Source organism: Psammomys obesus, unplaced genomic scaffold (assembly GCF_907164565.1).
Source record: "Psammomys obesus unplaced genomic scaffold, mPsaObe1.curated_primary_1811, whole genome shotgun sequence".
Taxonomy (NCBI): Eukaryota; Metazoa; Chordata; class Mammalia; order Rodentia; family Muridae; genus Psammomys; species Psammomys obesus.
Genome location: NW_026589732.1, coordinates 2,255,285 through 2,273,628, shown reverse-complemented (window position 1 = coordinate 2,273,628; position 18,344 = coordinate 2,255,285). Strand labels below are relative to the sequence as shown.

Below are 18,344 nucleotides of genomic sequence, written 5' to 3'. Positions count from 1 at the left end.
GGAGGCCAGCTGCCTGACGCCTCAGAGACCATCTTCTCTATAAAGGGCTTGTGCTCCATTTCCCTCAGGGAATCGACTGAGCATTCATTCACTCACTCCTGCCTTTAGAAAGATTTCCCAAGTGCTCTCCATAGAGCTCTGCCTGAATCCTGGGGATATGGGTGGAAGAGGCCATCTAAAGTCCCTGACCTCTTGAAGCTTGCTGTCTAGATAAGACAGACAGACATTCAATGCACATGCACACACATACACACATAGCACATGCATGCATACATACATGCACACAAGTACACACATATACACAGGCCCACAGGCACACACTCATACATCCACACAGACACACATGCATACGCACCTGAATGCACACTTGCTCACACATACACATGCATGTGCACACACACACACATGTACACACATGCATGCACCCATAAGAGCACACACATACACACGCACACATGTCGGCAGAGTAAGGACCAGGCCTGTGAAGGAAAGATTGCAGCATTCCCTGTGAGCGTGAAATGAGATGACAGTGGCAGCCACAGATATGTCTGTCTGGGGCCTAGAGCACATGGGATGAGGGAATGAGTGAAGACAAGGCTGGGAGTGACCAACCGACTGTGAGAAAGGGCGGTGACAATAGGAATGATGTCACCAAAGAGACGAGTCTGGCTGTTCCACCATTTGTTCTGAGTCCCTCTCCTGCCAGGCCTTTGAAGGGGCACGGGCGGGATCCCGAGAGCCTCTGTGCTGCCACGAACAGTGGACGAGGTGGCGGGGGGGGGGGGGGTTGGCTGGCTGCACAGTAGGGAAAAGGGCTTCCTCCCCAGATCTGGCAGTGAGAGCTAAGCACAGCAGCAGCCTTCTCAGGTAGCAATTGGCTCTTGAGTTCCCCGGGAGCAGCTGAGACCCTCGGGACTAGAGCCTGAGGTGGGGATAGGGAAGGGGGCAGGCCATGCAGCTTCTGCCCACACCACTGCTCCATCTCTGGCAGATGGCGCCTTAGCCAGAGACCTGACCTCATGGTCTGTGGACGCGTGGGGATGTGGGAGACACACCAGGGCGAGCAGTCCCACCCAGACCACAGGCAAGAGATGTCTAAGACTGGGGGAAAGGGATGAAGGGTTTTCGGCAGCAGACCATGGAGAATGCATGTGAGTGGGTGAAGGCTTTGGATTTGATGAAGGCAGGAGAACAACAAAGTTATTTGGGCTTTGGCTGTACAGCTCAGGGAATGGGCGTCAAGTGTGTGAGAGGACTTAGTAACTAGAAGAAAAGACGCTGGGATCCTGTGGAGAGGTGGATGTGCAGGTGGAAAGGCAGAGGTGGAGGTGGACGGACTTGACTCAGACCATGTACACTCAACTTGAGAGCCTTGGCAAGGAGTGGTGCCAATGATGTGAGGAGTCTCCTCAGAGACAGCTGGAGCTGGCCCGCTGGGGATCTCAGCTCAGCTCTGACTCCTTCCATAACATCCCATAACATAAGGCCCGGTGAAGCCTCCTCTGCCCTGGTGCTGCCCTAGGTCTTGAGGTGCCTCCTGGAGCCCAGATTACATATGGCTTGTCTGCCCTTTCCCCATCCCTTAATGTTCCTTACCGTAAAGACCTCCTCAGTAATGGCTGTCGTCGTGTCCAGGCTGCAGTTGAGGTACTTAATCCTCTGGGTCAGTTTTTCTTTCCAGGATCGGACAAAGACAAGGAGGTCATCTGTGGTCACCTCCTAGTGAAAATACAGACGGAGGACGCCTCAGGAATCGAAACCACCAGAAGGGCAGGGATAGAGGCTTATCCAGGAAGGACAACCCTTAGGTCTTTGAGCTCCCTCTCTTATAGGAAAGGGCCCCAGAGGAGTGGGTGCAGCACTGTCTGTCTCTCTCGGGCAGCTGTGCTGACGTGGCAGATCCTTCACTGATGCGGAACTCTGTCCCTGCTCTTACAGACTCAGCTATAGGGAAGTGACCCAAAACTGCTCAGCTCGTTTCCTCACCTGTAAGATGCCATCCCTGTGTCTCCACTAGTTCTAAAATTCTGCCTAGGAGGACACATTTGGTCCAGTTGGCAGGGGTGTGGAGAGTTGCACAGGAGGGCTGACTGTCCATCTCTATTCCCCTTAGCAGCACCCTACAGGTTCAGGCATGCACCCGTCGACCATCTTTATCCTCACCACGTGTCCTAAACCAGGCTCCTCCATCCACACAGGAATGGCACACCAGCTCACTCTCTCCCCGCCTACTCAGGAGGCTGAGTGAATCCCCTGACATCCAACATGAAGGAACTGGTGGAGCTTGGAAGGGGAAGGAAGGAGTCTAACATGTTCCTATTCCAGTTAGGGCTTGCCTAGACAATTTACTGAAGGTCCTAGCAGCTCAACTAGTTTTCCCCTTGATGGTTTGGCGCCCCCCCCCCCAGGAAAGGTAGAGCAGGCAAGTGACAGATAAGACAAGAGGTGGGGACCACCTTTTGTCTGCACATCATTTCTTTGGAGTGAGCAACTCAGTGGCTGTGTAGGAAACTATATGGAGGCGGATAACGAGACTTAGAGAGTCTCTGACCCCAGAGGGACATTCATTCTGCACATGGTGCCCCGTGGGAACCTTTCCCAAGATTCATGTGTCGTACCATACACAAATTTACAGTGAAGATAGAAAAATAAGTGTTCTGTTGATGCTTGCATCATTGGAGACACTGCCCCGAACGCTTACTGGCAGAGAAAGGGAGCAGGAAGCACTCGCCTCAGGCTTGTCGCCAGCTACCCAGCTCTGAAGGCATCTGGGTGGGCTGCCCAGAGACAAGAGCAGGTATGGACTAGGGTGGAGACAGGCACTGATGGCCGAAAAAAAAAAAAAAACGAGTCTGCACACACCCCGAGACCTGCTCTGCTGACCGGGGAGCCAGAGGCACTCAGAAGCATCATCCTTCAGAGCTCCACTGCAGCTCCCGCTTTTCCCAGACCAACAGGAGAAATCATGCGCTGGGATGGAAAGAAGCACAGGGCTTCTCTCGTTCACCTGGGACTGACTCCTCAGTCCAGAGAGGAAGGCCTGATGACCTTGCAGGGGGAAGCAGTGTCCCCAAATCCAGTCTTGGGTCCCCACCTTCCCTGATCTCTGCATGCTTTCGTGAGGTTGGTTGGGGAGGCAAAGTTGACAGTTTCTCTCTCTCTCTCTCTCTCTCTCTCTCTCTCTCTCTCTCTCTCTTTCCTTTCTCTCTGCCTTCCATTGAGCAACACAAAAGTTAAGCCTTGAGGCTCAGAGATACCCCACCCTCTCTGCGCTGGAGACGTCTGGCACCCAAATAAAGGCCTACACCATTCTTGACTTTGCCATTCTTGACTGGGCACATTAGGAATCGGATCCACTCACGCCCTTATCTCCGCGGTGGTCTCCACATGTTTGTATCTTTTGTTGAAGCTGTTCCAGAGAAGAATTTAATCCCTCTGCTTGGGAATTGGACTTTGCCACCTAGAAAACCAGGGGTTTTGAGATTCTGCTTTTAGAATCTGTATTAAGAACAGAAAAACGTTCTTCAAGATACACAAGAAATTGGTTAAACTCTGAAAAAAAAAAAAAAAAAACCGAGAGAGGTGAACGCAGTCCTATCAATCCAAGTTTAAAAGATTGGTTTCTGTATCAAAGGGATATGATTCAAATGAAACTGGGGCCCTAGATGGTGGTTAGGTCTGCAAAAACTCATCAGAAGGCATTCAGAGCTTTAGAACACCCACACTCTGACCCAGCGTTCCAGCTTTCAGAGGTCACATGCAGTATCCTGGATAAAGGTGTTTCTCTAAGTCCTAGACAGGCATCATGATGAAAAAAAGACTCCAGAAAGAAAACCGATAGCCCAGCCATGCCAAAGGGCATTTAATCTGTAAAGAGTATGCAGGGGCCTGGAGAAACAGCTCAGTGGTTAAGAGTGCTTGCCCTGCTCGCTAAAGGCAGTGGGTTTGAGTCCTCTGTACTCACACAGAGAGCCAGGCATAGTCACTCGTGCTTGTAACCTCAGAATGCAGATCTGGCTCCTGAGAGCTCTCTGGCCAGCCAGCCCAGCTAAAACAGTGAGCCAGACAAGGCTACGATAAGTTAGAGAGTGACAGAGAGAGACGCCAGCCTCTGCTCTGGCCTCTGTGTGTGTGCGCACACTCATAAACGTGCCTCACACGTACACAGGCACGCATCAAGTGAGGAGTACACGGCGTATAGAGTCACATAAACCATAACGTGCCAGCTTGAGTGGACCTGCGTCTTTTCACGGGTGTCACCTTTAAACAGAACTTGCGAATGCGGAGGCTGGCGAGATGGGTCGGCTGGTAACGTGCTTGCTAGGAGGTATGACTGTGCCACAGAATTACAGGCTGCTGTCGCCTGCTTGTGTTTCATCTCTGATGCTGTCCCTGGTGCAAACGCATTCCGCTTAAGATTCTTGTTACTGAGATGCAAGCCCTGCAGGCCGAGAACAGCTCAGGGAAGGAGTGTTTCCATTCTGGCTAGAAGTGCAGCAGGCACCGGGCAGGGTCACTGTGGGCTCTGGCCTCTGGGCTCTGCTGTTTGCAGCCGTATCTCTCCTTCCCTTCTGGGATGACTGGAAGCTTCTCTTAGAGGTGTGAACAGTTTTCCATCATCTTCCTTCCCTCACTCTGCCCCAGTGCCCATGCCAAATGTAGCACACAGTAGCTCACTGGCTGCCCCACAACTTTTGAGTTGCTTGCATGGTTCCATTTCACAGATGGGTAAAGTAGGTCCCTGGAGCGCCAGGAACAGCTGGCTGTGAGGTTGAGACCTCAGCAAACACTCCTTTTTCTGGAATGTTTCCAAGTCTCAGGTCCTCCTCAGCTCAGCTGGCCCCACCCCAGAAGGTCCTCAGACGTTGCTTTTTGAGTGCATGCTGGGCCTAGAGTTACAGGAGCTGGCTCTCTGTGCAGTAAAGGAAAAGGAACCCATGACAGAAGCTGCAGGTCCCTCACAAAGGTTGCAGTGAGAACACAGAGAGGCTGGAGTTAAAAGGAAGAAGGGAGCTGGGCGTGGTGGTGCCCGCCTGTGATCCCAGCACTCAAGGAGGTGGAGACGGGCATATCTCTGTGCATTCAAGGCCAGCCTGGTCTACAAGATGAGTCCAGGACAGCCAAGGCTACACCAGAGAAACCCTGTATCGAAAAAAAAAGGGGGAAGGGAGACTTAAATGGTTGAGTCTGCAGCACTGGGGAAGGTGACCAAGACAGCTTTTGGCTGTGTGTGAAACTATCAAGAGGGGCAGATAAGAAAAATGAGCTCTGGACCACTGAGTGCTGTCCAGCTGTCCCCCTGCAATGTCCTCAGGGAAAAGATAAGTCACTACTGTCCTTCAGACATTCCTGCTCCACAAAGATAGTCACAATAGACTAAAGCATAAGTAAGCATGGCTTTAACAAGAGGCCTCCACTCGGGATCAGCCACCGTATAGACAAGGACATAGAAGAGAGGTAACTAAGAAAGATGCAGGTGCTTCCTGGTGGCTGCGGCACAGTTAGCTCTGCCACGGTAAGGCTACAACTAGCCACGTAAGTGTGAGAACAGAGAGAGGGGTCAGCATGATAAACATGACGCCTTCAAGGTCAGGGGTAGCCATACCAGTTGATGACCAGCAGCTAGCTGAAGAAGGCAGGAACTAACAAAGCCAGAACCAGAAATGGGTGGAGGAGGGCTTCCGCCACCCCTAACTCAGTGGGCAGCCACAGACAGCACATGATTATCTCTCTGGTTGGGCCCAGGAGACATGCAGAGAGAGTGGGGGCCCTCCATTCACTTGGCTCATGATAGCTCAGATAATTAAGCAATCTCAGTAGATGACCTCAGCCTTTTCCAGTTCCTGAAACTGCTCTACAAACCTCTCCTTGATTAAAGGAAATACGGTGTCTTCCTTGGAAACCCCTCCTACTCTCAGGGGTTTCTTTTATTTTTTTTCTTAATTTCTTACTTTTTCTCAATTTCTTACTTTTTTGTAGTAATAGTAATAATAATAATAATAATAATAACCCTTGGAGACAGGGTTTCTCTGTGTAGCCCTGGCTGTCCTGGACTCATTCTCTAGACCAGGCTGGCCTTGAACTTACAGGGATTTACCTGCCTCTGCCTCCTGAGTGCTGGGATTTAAAGGTGTGGGCCTTCTGCAGAAATTATTGACAAGGCCTATTCCACTTTGTGCTCTCCCACGGTGTCTGAGCTGTTAATCATCGTTGGCGGAGGACAGTGAACTCGGAGCCACCATTATGAGTTGATCTTCCATGCCCGTGAGGGGCCAGCTTCTTAAGCTCTTTGGCTATGTACAGCTGGGCTGGGAAAGTTTTGTACTTAAGGCCCTGGGTCAGTAGGTGGTCAGCCCAGGCTCCCTAGTCCTACGTAGACCTCTCTCTTCTGCAAACACCTCATCCAGGCCCATCTCTCAGTCTCAGCCTGCCTCACAGTCATCACCCCAGTTTGTGCCACCAGCAACCCAGCCGCTCTCTTCACATGTGTCCCCTGAGCTCTCAGCCCTGTGGGAACCCTCTGTGGAACTCACCATCTGACCAAGACCCTGTGGGGTCTTGTCAGGGTCTCCTTGTCTCAGCCTCATTGTCTCGCTGCTTCTTGTCGCCCACAGCTCACACATCGCCTGGATTCTTTCCATAACCTCTCTAGGACATGCTACTCCCCCAACTCCTGCCTGGCATACTTCTGTCTCAAGCTTTGGGAGACCCCTGATTTCTCAGCCCATGGCAATCTTCCCCTCTAATCCTCTAATCCTCATCCTTTCTTTGGGTTACAGATGTTCTGCCCATGGTCTGGCCCAGGAGCTCCGGTGCTACACAGCCCTGGACTCCCATTCTGGTTCCGCCACTTAAGATTATGTATTCCTAATTCTTGGAATCACTGTCAACCTCAATTTCCTCCTCTTTGCGTGAGTGTGTGTGTGTGTGTGTGTGTGTGTGTGTGTGTGTGTGTGTGTGCGTGCGCGTGCATGGTGTGTGCATAGTGTGTGCATAGTGTGTGTGCAAGAATGTGATGGCGGTGGCCAGAAGTCAACATTATATGTTAGTGTCAGGAGTGATTCACTTTGTTTTGCTTTGAATAATTTTATTAATTTTTTGAGAATTTTATGCAACGTATTTTTACCATATTCACGCCCAACTCTTTAACTTAACTCCTCCCAGACTTCCCCAACTCCTTACCACCCCAACTTCATCTCCTCTTTTGTGTTATTATTATTGAATAACCCGCAGGGCTCCAGTTTGTGCTGTCCGTGCAGGGTGGTGGCCTGGGGCTCTCCAGGTAGGCTGGCCTGGCTAGTCAGCAGGCTCCAGCGGGCCCCAGCAGGCCGCCCGGTCTCTGCCCCTCCCAGCACTGGATGCCAACAAGTGGAGGATGCCCAGACGTGGGCTCTAGGGATTGATCTCAGGTCCTGCTGTGGGTCAAGCAATTTAAGGACTGAGCACTCACCCCAGCCTCTGCCTCAGTTTCTTTGTCTCTAAAATGGAGCTAAAAAGCAGTCGGTTCGGTTTTTATATGGACCAACATGTGCTGATTAAATAAGTTGGCGACTGTGGTGTGCTGTGACTCAGTGGACGGGCAGGGACACTGGAGTTAGTGTGTCTCCCCGGCTGACCTCAGGAAGTACCATGGGACAGACACCACGCTGCTGGACAGCGTTGGCATGCAGGTATGTGTGGTGGATGTCCCCGTGATGGAAGATGGCCCTGTCCTACCTGACACTTGATGTTCAGCTGCAGATTCGTCATTAGCCGTTGGATTTTCTCTACGAAAATAAGGTCCGAGGCTAGGTTGTGGAATTTACTCTCAAATTTGTTGATGACGTCATTGGCCTGCAAGGAAAGGTAAGAAGTAAATCTGGGGGACAGGGGGCCTTGAACTGTAACATGAGACCTTAGGAGAATGGGGGGGCTTCATTATTGCTGGGGCGCAGGTGTATGTACCCTTGTTCCAGAAGGGGCAGCCTCTGATGGGCAATCCCGGGGGCTGTTTGGAGGGAGGACAGGGAGCGCCCACCTGGTCCAGGTACTCTGTCTCCATCTTTTCCATGTGGATCATGATTAGATTTTCAACGAGCTCAATCCGGGTAGCCTCCTTCTCCAGCCGATGGCACTGTGATTCCACTTCTTCAGGGGAAAAGTTGCCACCCTCTGAAAACAATCTGAGGGATGATTGAAGAGAAGCAAAGGCCACCAGTCACCACCAGTCAAAACTGGACATTCCCACACATCCCAACGCCCAGGGCTTTAGATGCCAGCCCAGGTGCGGGAAAGATAAACGCAGGTCATGCAGACACAGGGGCGGCAGGATGGCCCATTAGTTAGTGTGTCTGGTTGGGTGCCCTGACAGACCAGCTGAAACAAATGAAATGTTCCAAACTCCAGATAAGGAGGCTAAGCATGTATCTCACTGGTAGTGTGCCTGTCTCACAAGGAGGAGGCTCTGGGTTCTAGTTCCAGCACCACTGCGTGAATGACTACCTGACTGAATGAATGAATGAATGAATGAATAGAAAATTCACTTAAGGGTGAGGAGTCCACAGTCTCCGGACAAAGTGAAACTAGAGGGTCCCTTGGGATGTGGGTGGTGCCAAGGCTGACTTTGACCTGGAGACTTAGACTCTGGATTTCTATGACTGCACGGAGGGGAGGGGGGAGGCCCAGCTTGGAGCTGGCTCATGAGGGTGGCACCTTCAGTAGGAGGGGGTGACACATGAACCCCACCAGGTTCCAGGATACTGAGATCCCAGGGCAAGGAGAAAAGAGAGCTCTTTCTTCCCCGAGAATTTGTTTGCCAACTAAATATATGTTCACTAGAATGACAGAATGAAACAAAACCTCAAGCAGAGTTATCATTGGTCCTCAATAGGTATTGCCCCCAGTGGCCCAGTAAAAACAAGTATGTACTCGCTGAAGGAAAGCCACGTGAGTCCAGGCCTCAAAGAGGAAGCTGCAGATAAAATCCAAGAGGGAAAAGGTGACTTCTAATGGGGGGGGGGAGCCACAAGGAAGTGAGACACCGCAAATAAGAACCAAAAGACAACAAGGAGCAGAACAAGGAGCATGTTACAGCCATCTGACGTAAATGACAAAATAACCAAATGTAAGGCTTTTAGAGAAATGAGGGCCCTCTGCTTCCCGATGAAGGGCGTGGGGTGACCAGCCCCCTCATGCTCCTGCTGCCATGCAACCCTTCCCAAGTCTGAGCCAACACACACCATTCCTTAAGCTGCTTCTGCCAGGGATGTTACCATAGCAACAGCTAACAGAAAAATTAGTAGAAAGGGAAGCGTGAAAATACGAGCATGAAGCAGTCGATTTGGCAATTGATACGACCAAGAAAGAAAATTGCAGCAGTTAAGTTTTAAACCCCAACAAGTGGCTTCTATCTTTTCACTTACTGAAATTGGGCAGAGGGAGGGGAGTGGCACTCACAGCCTGTGGTGCATGCCTGGCTGGGGGAACAGTCTCTGCAGCAATTTTCTCCTGCCCCCTGTGGGATCCTGGGACTAAACTCGGGCCATCAGGCACGCACAGGTGACTTCAGAACCTCTGCCTGCTCCGCCTGCACACTGGGTCCACAGAACAGATTTATCAGGTGAAGAAACGCAGTTACAGAGGAAGGATAGTGGGAACCAGCCAGCTAGAATGGGGCTAAAGTACACCAGAGTAATGCAGGCACATGACAGAGGTGCTTGAGCCAAAATATACCATTCCTTAAGTTGCTTCTGTCACATGTTTTACCGTAGTAACAAGAAACCAGCACAGAAAGTTAGCAGAAAGGGTTAAAAACCAAAGGCAAGCCTTGCAGACACTTCTACGGTGTCTGGGTGTCTGCGCATGCTGTGATCGGTGGGCGAGGATGGAGACTGTCACATAGCGCGATGGTTAATGTCCTCCGAGAGCCTCACGGGATCTGGAATCATCAGGGGACACAGCCCTGGGCATGTCTGTGAGGGCTTTTCTGAAGATGTTTCTGAGGAGGGAAGACCCATCGCAGACTGAGTAGAAACTCAGAAAAGGAGGAAGACAGCTGAGCGCTGGCGTACATTTCCTTCAGTGTCCTGACTGAAGGCAAGGGAACCATCAGCCTCAGGCTCCTGCCATCATGGTTCCATGCCATGATGGCTTGCACCCTCAAACTGTGAGCCAGAGCAAACCCTCCTTTCCTTAGGTCACTTTGTCAGGTGTTTTGTCACTGTGATGGGTGAAACGATTACCTCACATTAGTAGGATTCGACTTCAGAACAAAGCCGGCAACATTTGCTCGTTGAACACGTAGAAAAAACATTTTTGAAGGAGCCCTATTTTTAAATTTTGTGTTTGCTTATGCTAAATGAATAAAATATTTTTCAAATAATCTTCAAATCTTTCAAATTTTAAGACAATCTAAGTTTTTGAAAATGAAGGCACTAGAGATGAAAGGATGGTTCAGCAGTTAAGAGCGCTCTCTGCTCTTGCAGAGGACCTGGGTTCATTCCCCAGAACCCTTGTGGTGGTGTAATTCCAGTTCTAGGGATCTGGTGCTCTATTCTGGCTTCTCAGGGCATCAGACATGCACATACATGATGTACATACATGCACAAAGGCAAAACACTCATATACACAAAAATGGATCAAGAATAGCTCTTCACAAATGTTAAAAATTAAGTTCAGTATTACATTTAGGCAGGCATGAGCAAAGACCTTGGGAAAAAGCAAAGAGAAAGAAAGGCCAATGAGCACACAGAAAGACAACCTCATTAATTATGAGGGGAATGCAAACCAAAGCCACACTCTGACACGACCTCACACCCACTGCAACCTAAAAAGAAATACATAACAAGTGTTGGTGAGGATTCAGGGAAACAGGAGCTCTGGTAGGAATGTAAAATAGAAGTCGCTATAGAAAAGAGATATAAAAATGAGTCCTCAAAAGAAAAAGGACAGGACTACCACATGATGCAGCTGTTCTCCTTGTGGGAATGGGCCCAACACACTTGAGAGCAGGGCTCAGGCAGATACCTACAACATCCGTTGTGCCACAATTCACAACCACACAAAGGTGTGAACAACCGTGTGTTTATCAACAGGTGCAGCACATCCCTGCAGAATGTTGCTCAGCCTTGAAAGGGAAGAAAGTGTTGACATAGGATAAAACAGCTAGACTGCCCGCAAAGGGGATCCGTGCGGCTGAAACACACAAGTGCATGGAGAGAAGGGCAAATACATGGTTCCCTCTATAGGAGGTCCCTGGAGTAGCTAACTTCTTTTTATTATTCTTTGACGGTTCTGTACCTGTCTATAATGAATTTCAGTCATATTCGCCCCCATGCTCTTCTCTCATCCGTTCACCCTCCTTTTTCTCAGCAAGTCTTGATCCCACTTTTATAGCTCTTGTGCGTGTGTGAATCACTGAGTCTGATGACGTGTGCTTGCATGAACATGGGGGTGTTGTTGACAGAAAACTCATCAGTGGCTACCTCACAGAGGAAGGACACACCACCTCCTAGAACCACTGACTGCCAGTAAACCCTCATGGAAGGGGTCTCATGAGTCTATTCCCCTCCCAGGATGAAATGTCCAATGGGGGTCCAGTCTCGTGCAGGTCTTGTTCGGGTAAACACAGCTCAGTGAGCTCACTGGTGTATTGGTATAATGCTCTTGCGGAATGTGTACAATTTACCCTTGTTCATTCAAATGCTGATTTCTCTACCCCACCGTCTGGTTTCAACCCAGACATTGCATTGTGATGTTTATTCTAAGCATCGCCTGTCTCAAGTTTGTATAAACATGCCACCATTTGTTCTCTGTATTGTCAATTAAACACCCAGCCAATGCTGTGCAATGGAGAGACTAGAGTGAGAAATCCTGGTCTGGAGGGGAGGAGAAAGAAGCGAGTGGGAGGGGTCGGAAGAGAGATCGGGCAGGAGAGGCCTTGGAACCATGAAGGGAGATGAACTGGACCTAAGATATGACTAAAAGCAAGTATAATGTGGGGAATCTGAATGGGTTTAAACTATGCAGGCTTGGAGGTTTAGGATGGAGTAACTATTTCCCAGCATTGTGTTCTTGGTTAACTAAATACTTCCTAGTCTCTGTGTGGAGATTTGGGTACACAGCTGGTTTAGGAATAAGCGCTGTTTAACTAAAAGAAAAATCAATAATAAATATTAATAGCCAACAACATGGGGACAACAGTGATGTTATGCAGAACAAGTCCTTTGGAAACAGACCTCATCCTCCAAAGCTTCTCAGCTTTCTGCCCCCATCTTCTGGGATGTTTTCTGAGATTTGGGGGTGTTGATTATAGACGATGTCTTTAGGGTTGAGCATGGAAGAATAACTTTCATAGAGACAGAAAATAACATGGTGCTGGCAGGGACGTGGAAAGGAGAACGAGGAGCAAATGTTTATGAGGTAGAGGTATGGCCTGTGGTGACGGAAAGTCCTGGATGACAGCACTTTGCACTGAATACCACTGAACGGCACCTAGGCGAGTGGTTAAGAAGTTAAGAGAGGAACTCGGGCACCTCCACAGAAGGACCTGCGGTGGCTCATGGAGGTGTAAGATGGGCATTGGTCCTCACCTGCAGTGCTTCACAAAGTCAATGTTGGTGTAGCGGAGCTTGCCCAGACTCTCTTCCAGGTACTGCCGGAAGCTTCGCAGGGACACCTGCATGACATCCACATAGCTAAGCAGCTCCCGGTGGAGGGCTTTGGTGAGATTAGCCAGCCTGTGCAGAGAGGAGAGAGGTAGGTAGTGGCAAATGGCCAGCCTGGGAGGCAGGAAACAGGCAGGAAACAGGTGGGGTGTGACCTGAGCCTGGTGGGAATCCTGGGCACTGCCAGACACACTGCCCGGCTCCTCCGGCCAGGAAAGAAACTCTAGAGAGGAAACTAAAAGACAGGTGTGGTGGCACAAGCCTCCTTACCCTCTGCTCTCCTCCGCAATAAGGGCCGCCTGAACCAGCTGCCCCTGTGATTGAGATACCTAGCATGGTCCTTACTGTCACCCAAATAAGGCCTCTGCCTTACACCTCTGAGCGGCCTTGCTCTATTTGCAGCTGCCCCTATCCCAAGTTTTGACAGGTGCCTCTGGGTTCATTGACAATGCCCTCCTGCCCTTCTAGATGCTCTTCTAGAAGCCCCCAAGGGGAAGCAGTCCTCCTCAGCATGGTTATTTGGGGGCACCCTGGCATATGAACTGTGTGTATGGACCTCTTCCCTCACAGGCTATGCACCCCCACTGGCCTGCCTCACATGCATTAAATATTGCCCGTGGAGTCTAGGGAAAAGGTGAGCTCAAAAGCAGGCTCTCTAGAGCCGCCTTCCCCTTTACCAGGAGGAGCTGGGCTTCTAGAGCCAGCACTGAGGAGGAGACACTCCAGCCTCTTACTTTTGGCTCTTGGAGGCATTTAAGAAGTTATGCTCCATGTCGTAGATCTTGCGGCGGAAGGTTTTGCTCCGTGCCGTTTGCTCTTCTTGGAACTGGCAGAACATCAGCCTCTCCTTCCTCAGCGTCTCAACCACACCCGCACAGTGGCTGTCCAGCCTCTCCTTGTGAAGCAGGAGCTCAGCTGCAAGAGGGTGAGGAGAGCTGGTACCCTGTGAGGCCATTCCGTCCTACTGCATCTCCTAGGCCAGCCTGGGGCTAAAACCACTCGTGTCCAGTAAGGTCCCTCGCCATGACCCAACTGCCTTTTCTGGAGTAGGACTGGAACAGGGTTGAGGCCCTAAGAAGGCCAATGAGCATCTCGCTCAAGGTCCCAGACTGGAGAGGGCTGTGACCCTGGGCTCCCTGCTTGGCAGAGCCTTCCAGCTTGCTGAGAGGGCAAAGCTGGGAATACGGAGAATCTCAGGGGGCAGACGGCTAGCTGTGGGTGTTTGGGGAGCACTGGGATCTTGGTGAGGACACCTCAACAAGCACAAAGGTGGGAAGTCTCGACCTGTCCCTTTACAGCAGTGATTCCTCCCCATAGCACTTCGACACCCCCTCCTGTAGAGGAGGGGAGGGAAGGGGAAGAGAGGTCAGACAACCTGCTCAGAGTTACATAGCCAGAGAAACTGAACCCGAGAAGTCAGGTTTGTAAGCTATAGATTGGCTGCTAGAACATCCATCATGAAGGTGCGTAACTGACGGGTGGCTGAGAAGCTTTGAAAGCCAAGAGCTACAGCAGGATGACACTCTTCCTTTTACCCCTAACACTCCACAAAGGGAGGGAGGAAGAAACACTCATGAGGGTGAGTCAAGGAGGTTTCCAGTCTGAGGATAGCTTTGGGTACATGATGAGTTCCGGGCCAACCTAGGCTTATCTCAAGAAGGAAAGAAGGGAGGGAGGGAGGAAGGAAGCTTTTAAAATCTCATATGTTAATTCCAGACACCTTCCAAATGTGATGATGATAACCTATTCAGAATTGTATGAGGTAATCGTGGGCTGAAAAAAGGAAAACAAAACAAAACAAAACAAAAAAAGAGCCCATGGAACAGCAGACCCTGTAAGGGATTTCTCAGGACAAAATAGACCTTCCCAGGACAGCTTGAACCTGCTCTGACGTTGTGAATATCCTTCTCCACATGCTGGAGCCTTGGCTTGTGCAGGTGCAGACGGAGCTCCAGTTCTGAATCCAGTTCGTCAACCTTGGCAGCCACAGTGACTCGAGCCCTGAGGACACACTGGTCAAACCACTTCTCAAGATGTTCAAAGAAGCCAGCTCGAATCCTGGGGGTGGGGGTGGGGGCGGCGAGCAAGGGTCAGTCATCTCTGGCAGCAATTAAAACCCGTAAGAGATCTTTCACACTGAGACTCAAAAGTGCCTTCTGCTTTCATACCTCATTCTCTTCCCCATGTACATTTTATCTCACCGAGTAGATGGACACTCTCCATCCACTTAGGCTCTCTTGCTGGGTGGCTTGCAATCTTTTATTCTCACAGCGAAGGCTGCAAAAAATAACCCCGTGCCTACGCCAAGTACAGAGGAGCTCAAAGGTTCTACATTTCTTCACATCTCTCCAAGAATAGTGTCACAGAACACTAGGCTACAAAGGGCTGCATATACTTTTTTTTTTAAGACAACAGGTCATTTCTTCATTGTCCATAGTTCTTTTTCCATTTTCTGTGTTGATCAGCATAAAATGCCACACAAGATATAGCATACTTTTGGCTTATATCTATAGTTTTTTGTTTGTTTGTTCGTTTTTTTTGTTTTTCAAGTCAGGGTTTCTCTGTGTAACAGTACTGGCTTTGGAACTCACTTTGTAGATTAGGCTGGCCTCACAGAGATCTGCCTGTCTCTGCCTCCCAAATGCTGGGATTAAAGACATGTGCCACCACGCCCAGCAAGAATTTTTAAATAAAAGATGTTAGGGGCTTCAGAGGTGCTCAGGAGTTTACTTGCTGCTCTCACAGAGGGCCTTGGCTCAGTTCCCAGCAACCAGAAGACAGCAGCCCTGTGTGTGACTCCAGTTCCTGGGAGTACCCTCTTCTAGCCTCCACAGGTGCTTACACACAGACACACACACAAACACACACACAATATAATACATACATACAGGCAAACAGTCATACACATAAAATAAAAATAAACCTTTCAAAAATAAAAGAAACTTTAAAGCTATGGATGAGCTAGAAATTAGAAGCCAGAAGTAGATGGCAGGGGAAAGCGTTTTTATGACAGAGCCCAGACCAACAGAGCTCTCTGAGAAGATGCTATTCAATCACCAAGAATATCCACGTCTGTGGTATTCTAGGATATTTGATATTTCCTATGGTGGTTCTCACCCCTGCCCTCCCCCAGTTACCTAAGCTTTTAATCTTTCTAGCTAAAAGGAATCTTTAGTTCTTGCACCTCAGGTAGAAAGTTCCGAGTAAGAGAAAGAGAATGCAGCGGTTTGCCACTCACTGTTTCTTAACATGTAAGATTAGTTCGGGTGGAAGAATCACTTGCTCTATGTACTTGTTGCTGAAAGAGTCATTGAAGAACACAGCATGGTGGGAATGGGGCCTACTGTGGATCTTTTGTTCATCTTTCACAGACAGGAAGGCAAAGTAAGTGTTTCCACTTGCAGTTGTGAAGAACTCCATCTCCTCACCGGACATCTCCTCGGGGCCCTTTTCCCTGTCTTCATCCTAGATGGAGAATGGAGCTTAAAAATCAGCATCACTGATGCAGGGACAGTGGACGGAAAGTTTGTGGACCAGGCTGCTGATAAGAGCTTTCCCTCACCATCCCCTTCCCCCACACAGAGTGCTTTTATTTACTTTTATTTGCTGGCAGAGCTGACCCCAGGGCATTTTGCATGCAAGTACTGAGCTACATCCTCAGTAGTTTTGAAGTGACGGAGTTTCGCTTATAAGCCTCAGGTCTCCATTTGAAACAGCCCCAAACATGATTTATCATTGGCTGAGAATGAGAAGTAATGGCTTTTTTTTTACCACTAGTCATTTGGCCTTCAACCCTCTTTTCTCAAAACATGTGTGAAGATGTGAGTTTGGCATTCATACTAAAAGGAGGAGGAGGAGAGGCAATATAGGAAATATGTTTTGTTTTGTTTTGCCATTCTGCCACGATGGTTTTGTGCATTTGGGTGTGTTTTGAAGACAAGGTTTATTTAAATGAGTCACTTGCCAGTTCTCAAATGGGAGTGTCCTATTGGCAATTGCTATGATAGAACATCCTGAGAAAAAGCAACTAAGGAGAGAAAGAGTTTGTTTTAGATCACATTCTAGGCTGTGGTTGATCATAGCAGGAAGCCAAGATAGCAAGAGCTTGAAGCAGCTCGTCACCTCACATCCACAGTTAGGGACACAGAGAAATGAATGTATATGTGCTCATTGCGCTCAGCCTGATTTCTCCTCTCTTATGAGGTTTGCCTAGGTTTGCTGTCCATTGTGGGCTGAGTCTTCCCACATCAATTAACTCTATAAGACAATCCCCACAGATACGCCCACAGGCCAACCTGAGGTAGACAGTCTCTCACTAAGACTCTTTCCAAGTGATTCTAGGCTGTAACATGTTGACAAAACTGTCCATCAAAGGGAGTGTTGCCTCAGTGTTTTGTTACATATCCAGTGAACAGGACGAGAAAAGGGTTGAAAGTAGGACAGAGTGAGGCAATCTGAGCAGTAAACAAGAGGTGAGAAAGAGACCGCAGGGAGAGATGAAGAAAGCCGTGAGAAAGATGACTCCAGAAGAGGGCTGTAGGGGCACAAGGAAAGGAAGGTAAATTTTACAAATCTTTGCAGTAAGGAAAGAGTTGGATCTTTGTTAACAAAAATAGAAAGGAACAGTCTTGTGGCTCTTTATCCAGACCTCTGTAGAAATTGGGATATCAGAGACCCTGGCTTATCTGAAGAATATACATAAGACAAACACAGCCAACTTTCTTCATACTCAACAATGAACCAATGGGCTGGCTTACCTGATCCATAAAAAAGCTCTCTTGATTATACTCCACATCTTCAGTCTCATCATTATCATTCTCTTCCTCCTCATCTTCCTCTTCCTCATGTATTTCCTCCTCTTCTTCCTCTTCCTCCCTCTGTTCTTCCTCTTCCTTCTCCTCTTTTGCTTCCTCCTGCTGCTCTTCCTTCTCCTCCTCCTCTTCCTTTTGCACCTCTTCTTCCTCCTCTTCATCTGCCTCTACCCTCTCCTTTTCAGGGGCCTTCACGTTTTCTGTGTCCTGAGATGTCTCTGAGAAAGTCTCCCTCATGCCCCGCATTTCTTCAGCGTCTAAGAAAGATTCTTCTTTGAGATCTTCCATCCCATCACTCTGTGGGAACTTGCTCCACTGGTTCAGGGCCTCTCCAGCTGCAACCGGCTCTATTTCCTCACCTTCTTCTTCCATGCCTTCTTCTGGCCCCTTAGAACCTGTCTCCTCACTTATGCTGGTTTCAGCTTTGTGTATTTTCACTCTCGTCATTTGTTTTTTCTTCAGTTTTTTTACTTTCTGCATGAAGACTCTTTCGTGGATTTCTGTTGGTGATCAAAAGAACACAGTGATTAACGTTGCCTGGGTTGGGCCTCCACCCACAGATGTACGGGAGTGAGAGCAGGGAAACTGGACTTAGGTTGTGTTACCTGGTTGCCTGAATTTGAAAATCACTTCCCCATCCAAGTTCTACAAGGGAAAAAAAAATCACAAGTCACCATAGGACCAGCAAAGCCTTGCTCCAGAGTGCTACTTCTAAAGTTTCATGTCTGTGGGTAAAAAGGCCCTGCACAAGCTGTGACCAACTTCATTCTCTGTGTGTCCTCAATCTAGGCCAGCATTTTTTTTTTCTTAGTTCCCAGCAGGCTAGCACACCCACAAGGTAAGCACGAGGTGACAGAATCAGAGCTCATTCTGACAGTCTCAGAAGTGA

The 18,344-nt window shown here is 49.1% G+C and overlaps 1 protein-coding gene across 1 annotated transcript in view; it reads right to left on the bottom strand.

Annotated features, from left to right (window-relative positions):
* Positions 1–18,344, bottom strand: part of Ccdc180 (coiled-coil domain containing 180) — a 59,677-nt gene that overhangs the window by 18,464 nt on the left and 22,869 nt on the right. Inside the window, 10 exon segments of the mRNA XM_055605228.1 lie at positions 1,597–1,719; positions 3,362–3,460; positions 7,717–7,833; positions 8,018–8,162; positions 12,570–12,716; positions 13,379–13,559; positions 14,527–14,702; positions 15,883–16,109; positions 17,402–17,955; positions 18,061–18,100. Coding sequence (XP_055461203.1) covers positions 1,597–1,719; positions 3,362–3,460; positions 7,717–7,833; positions 8,018–8,162; positions 12,570–12,716; positions 13,379–13,559; positions 14,527–14,702; positions 15,883–16,109; positions 17,402–17,955; positions 18,061–18,100 — 1,809 coding nt within the window.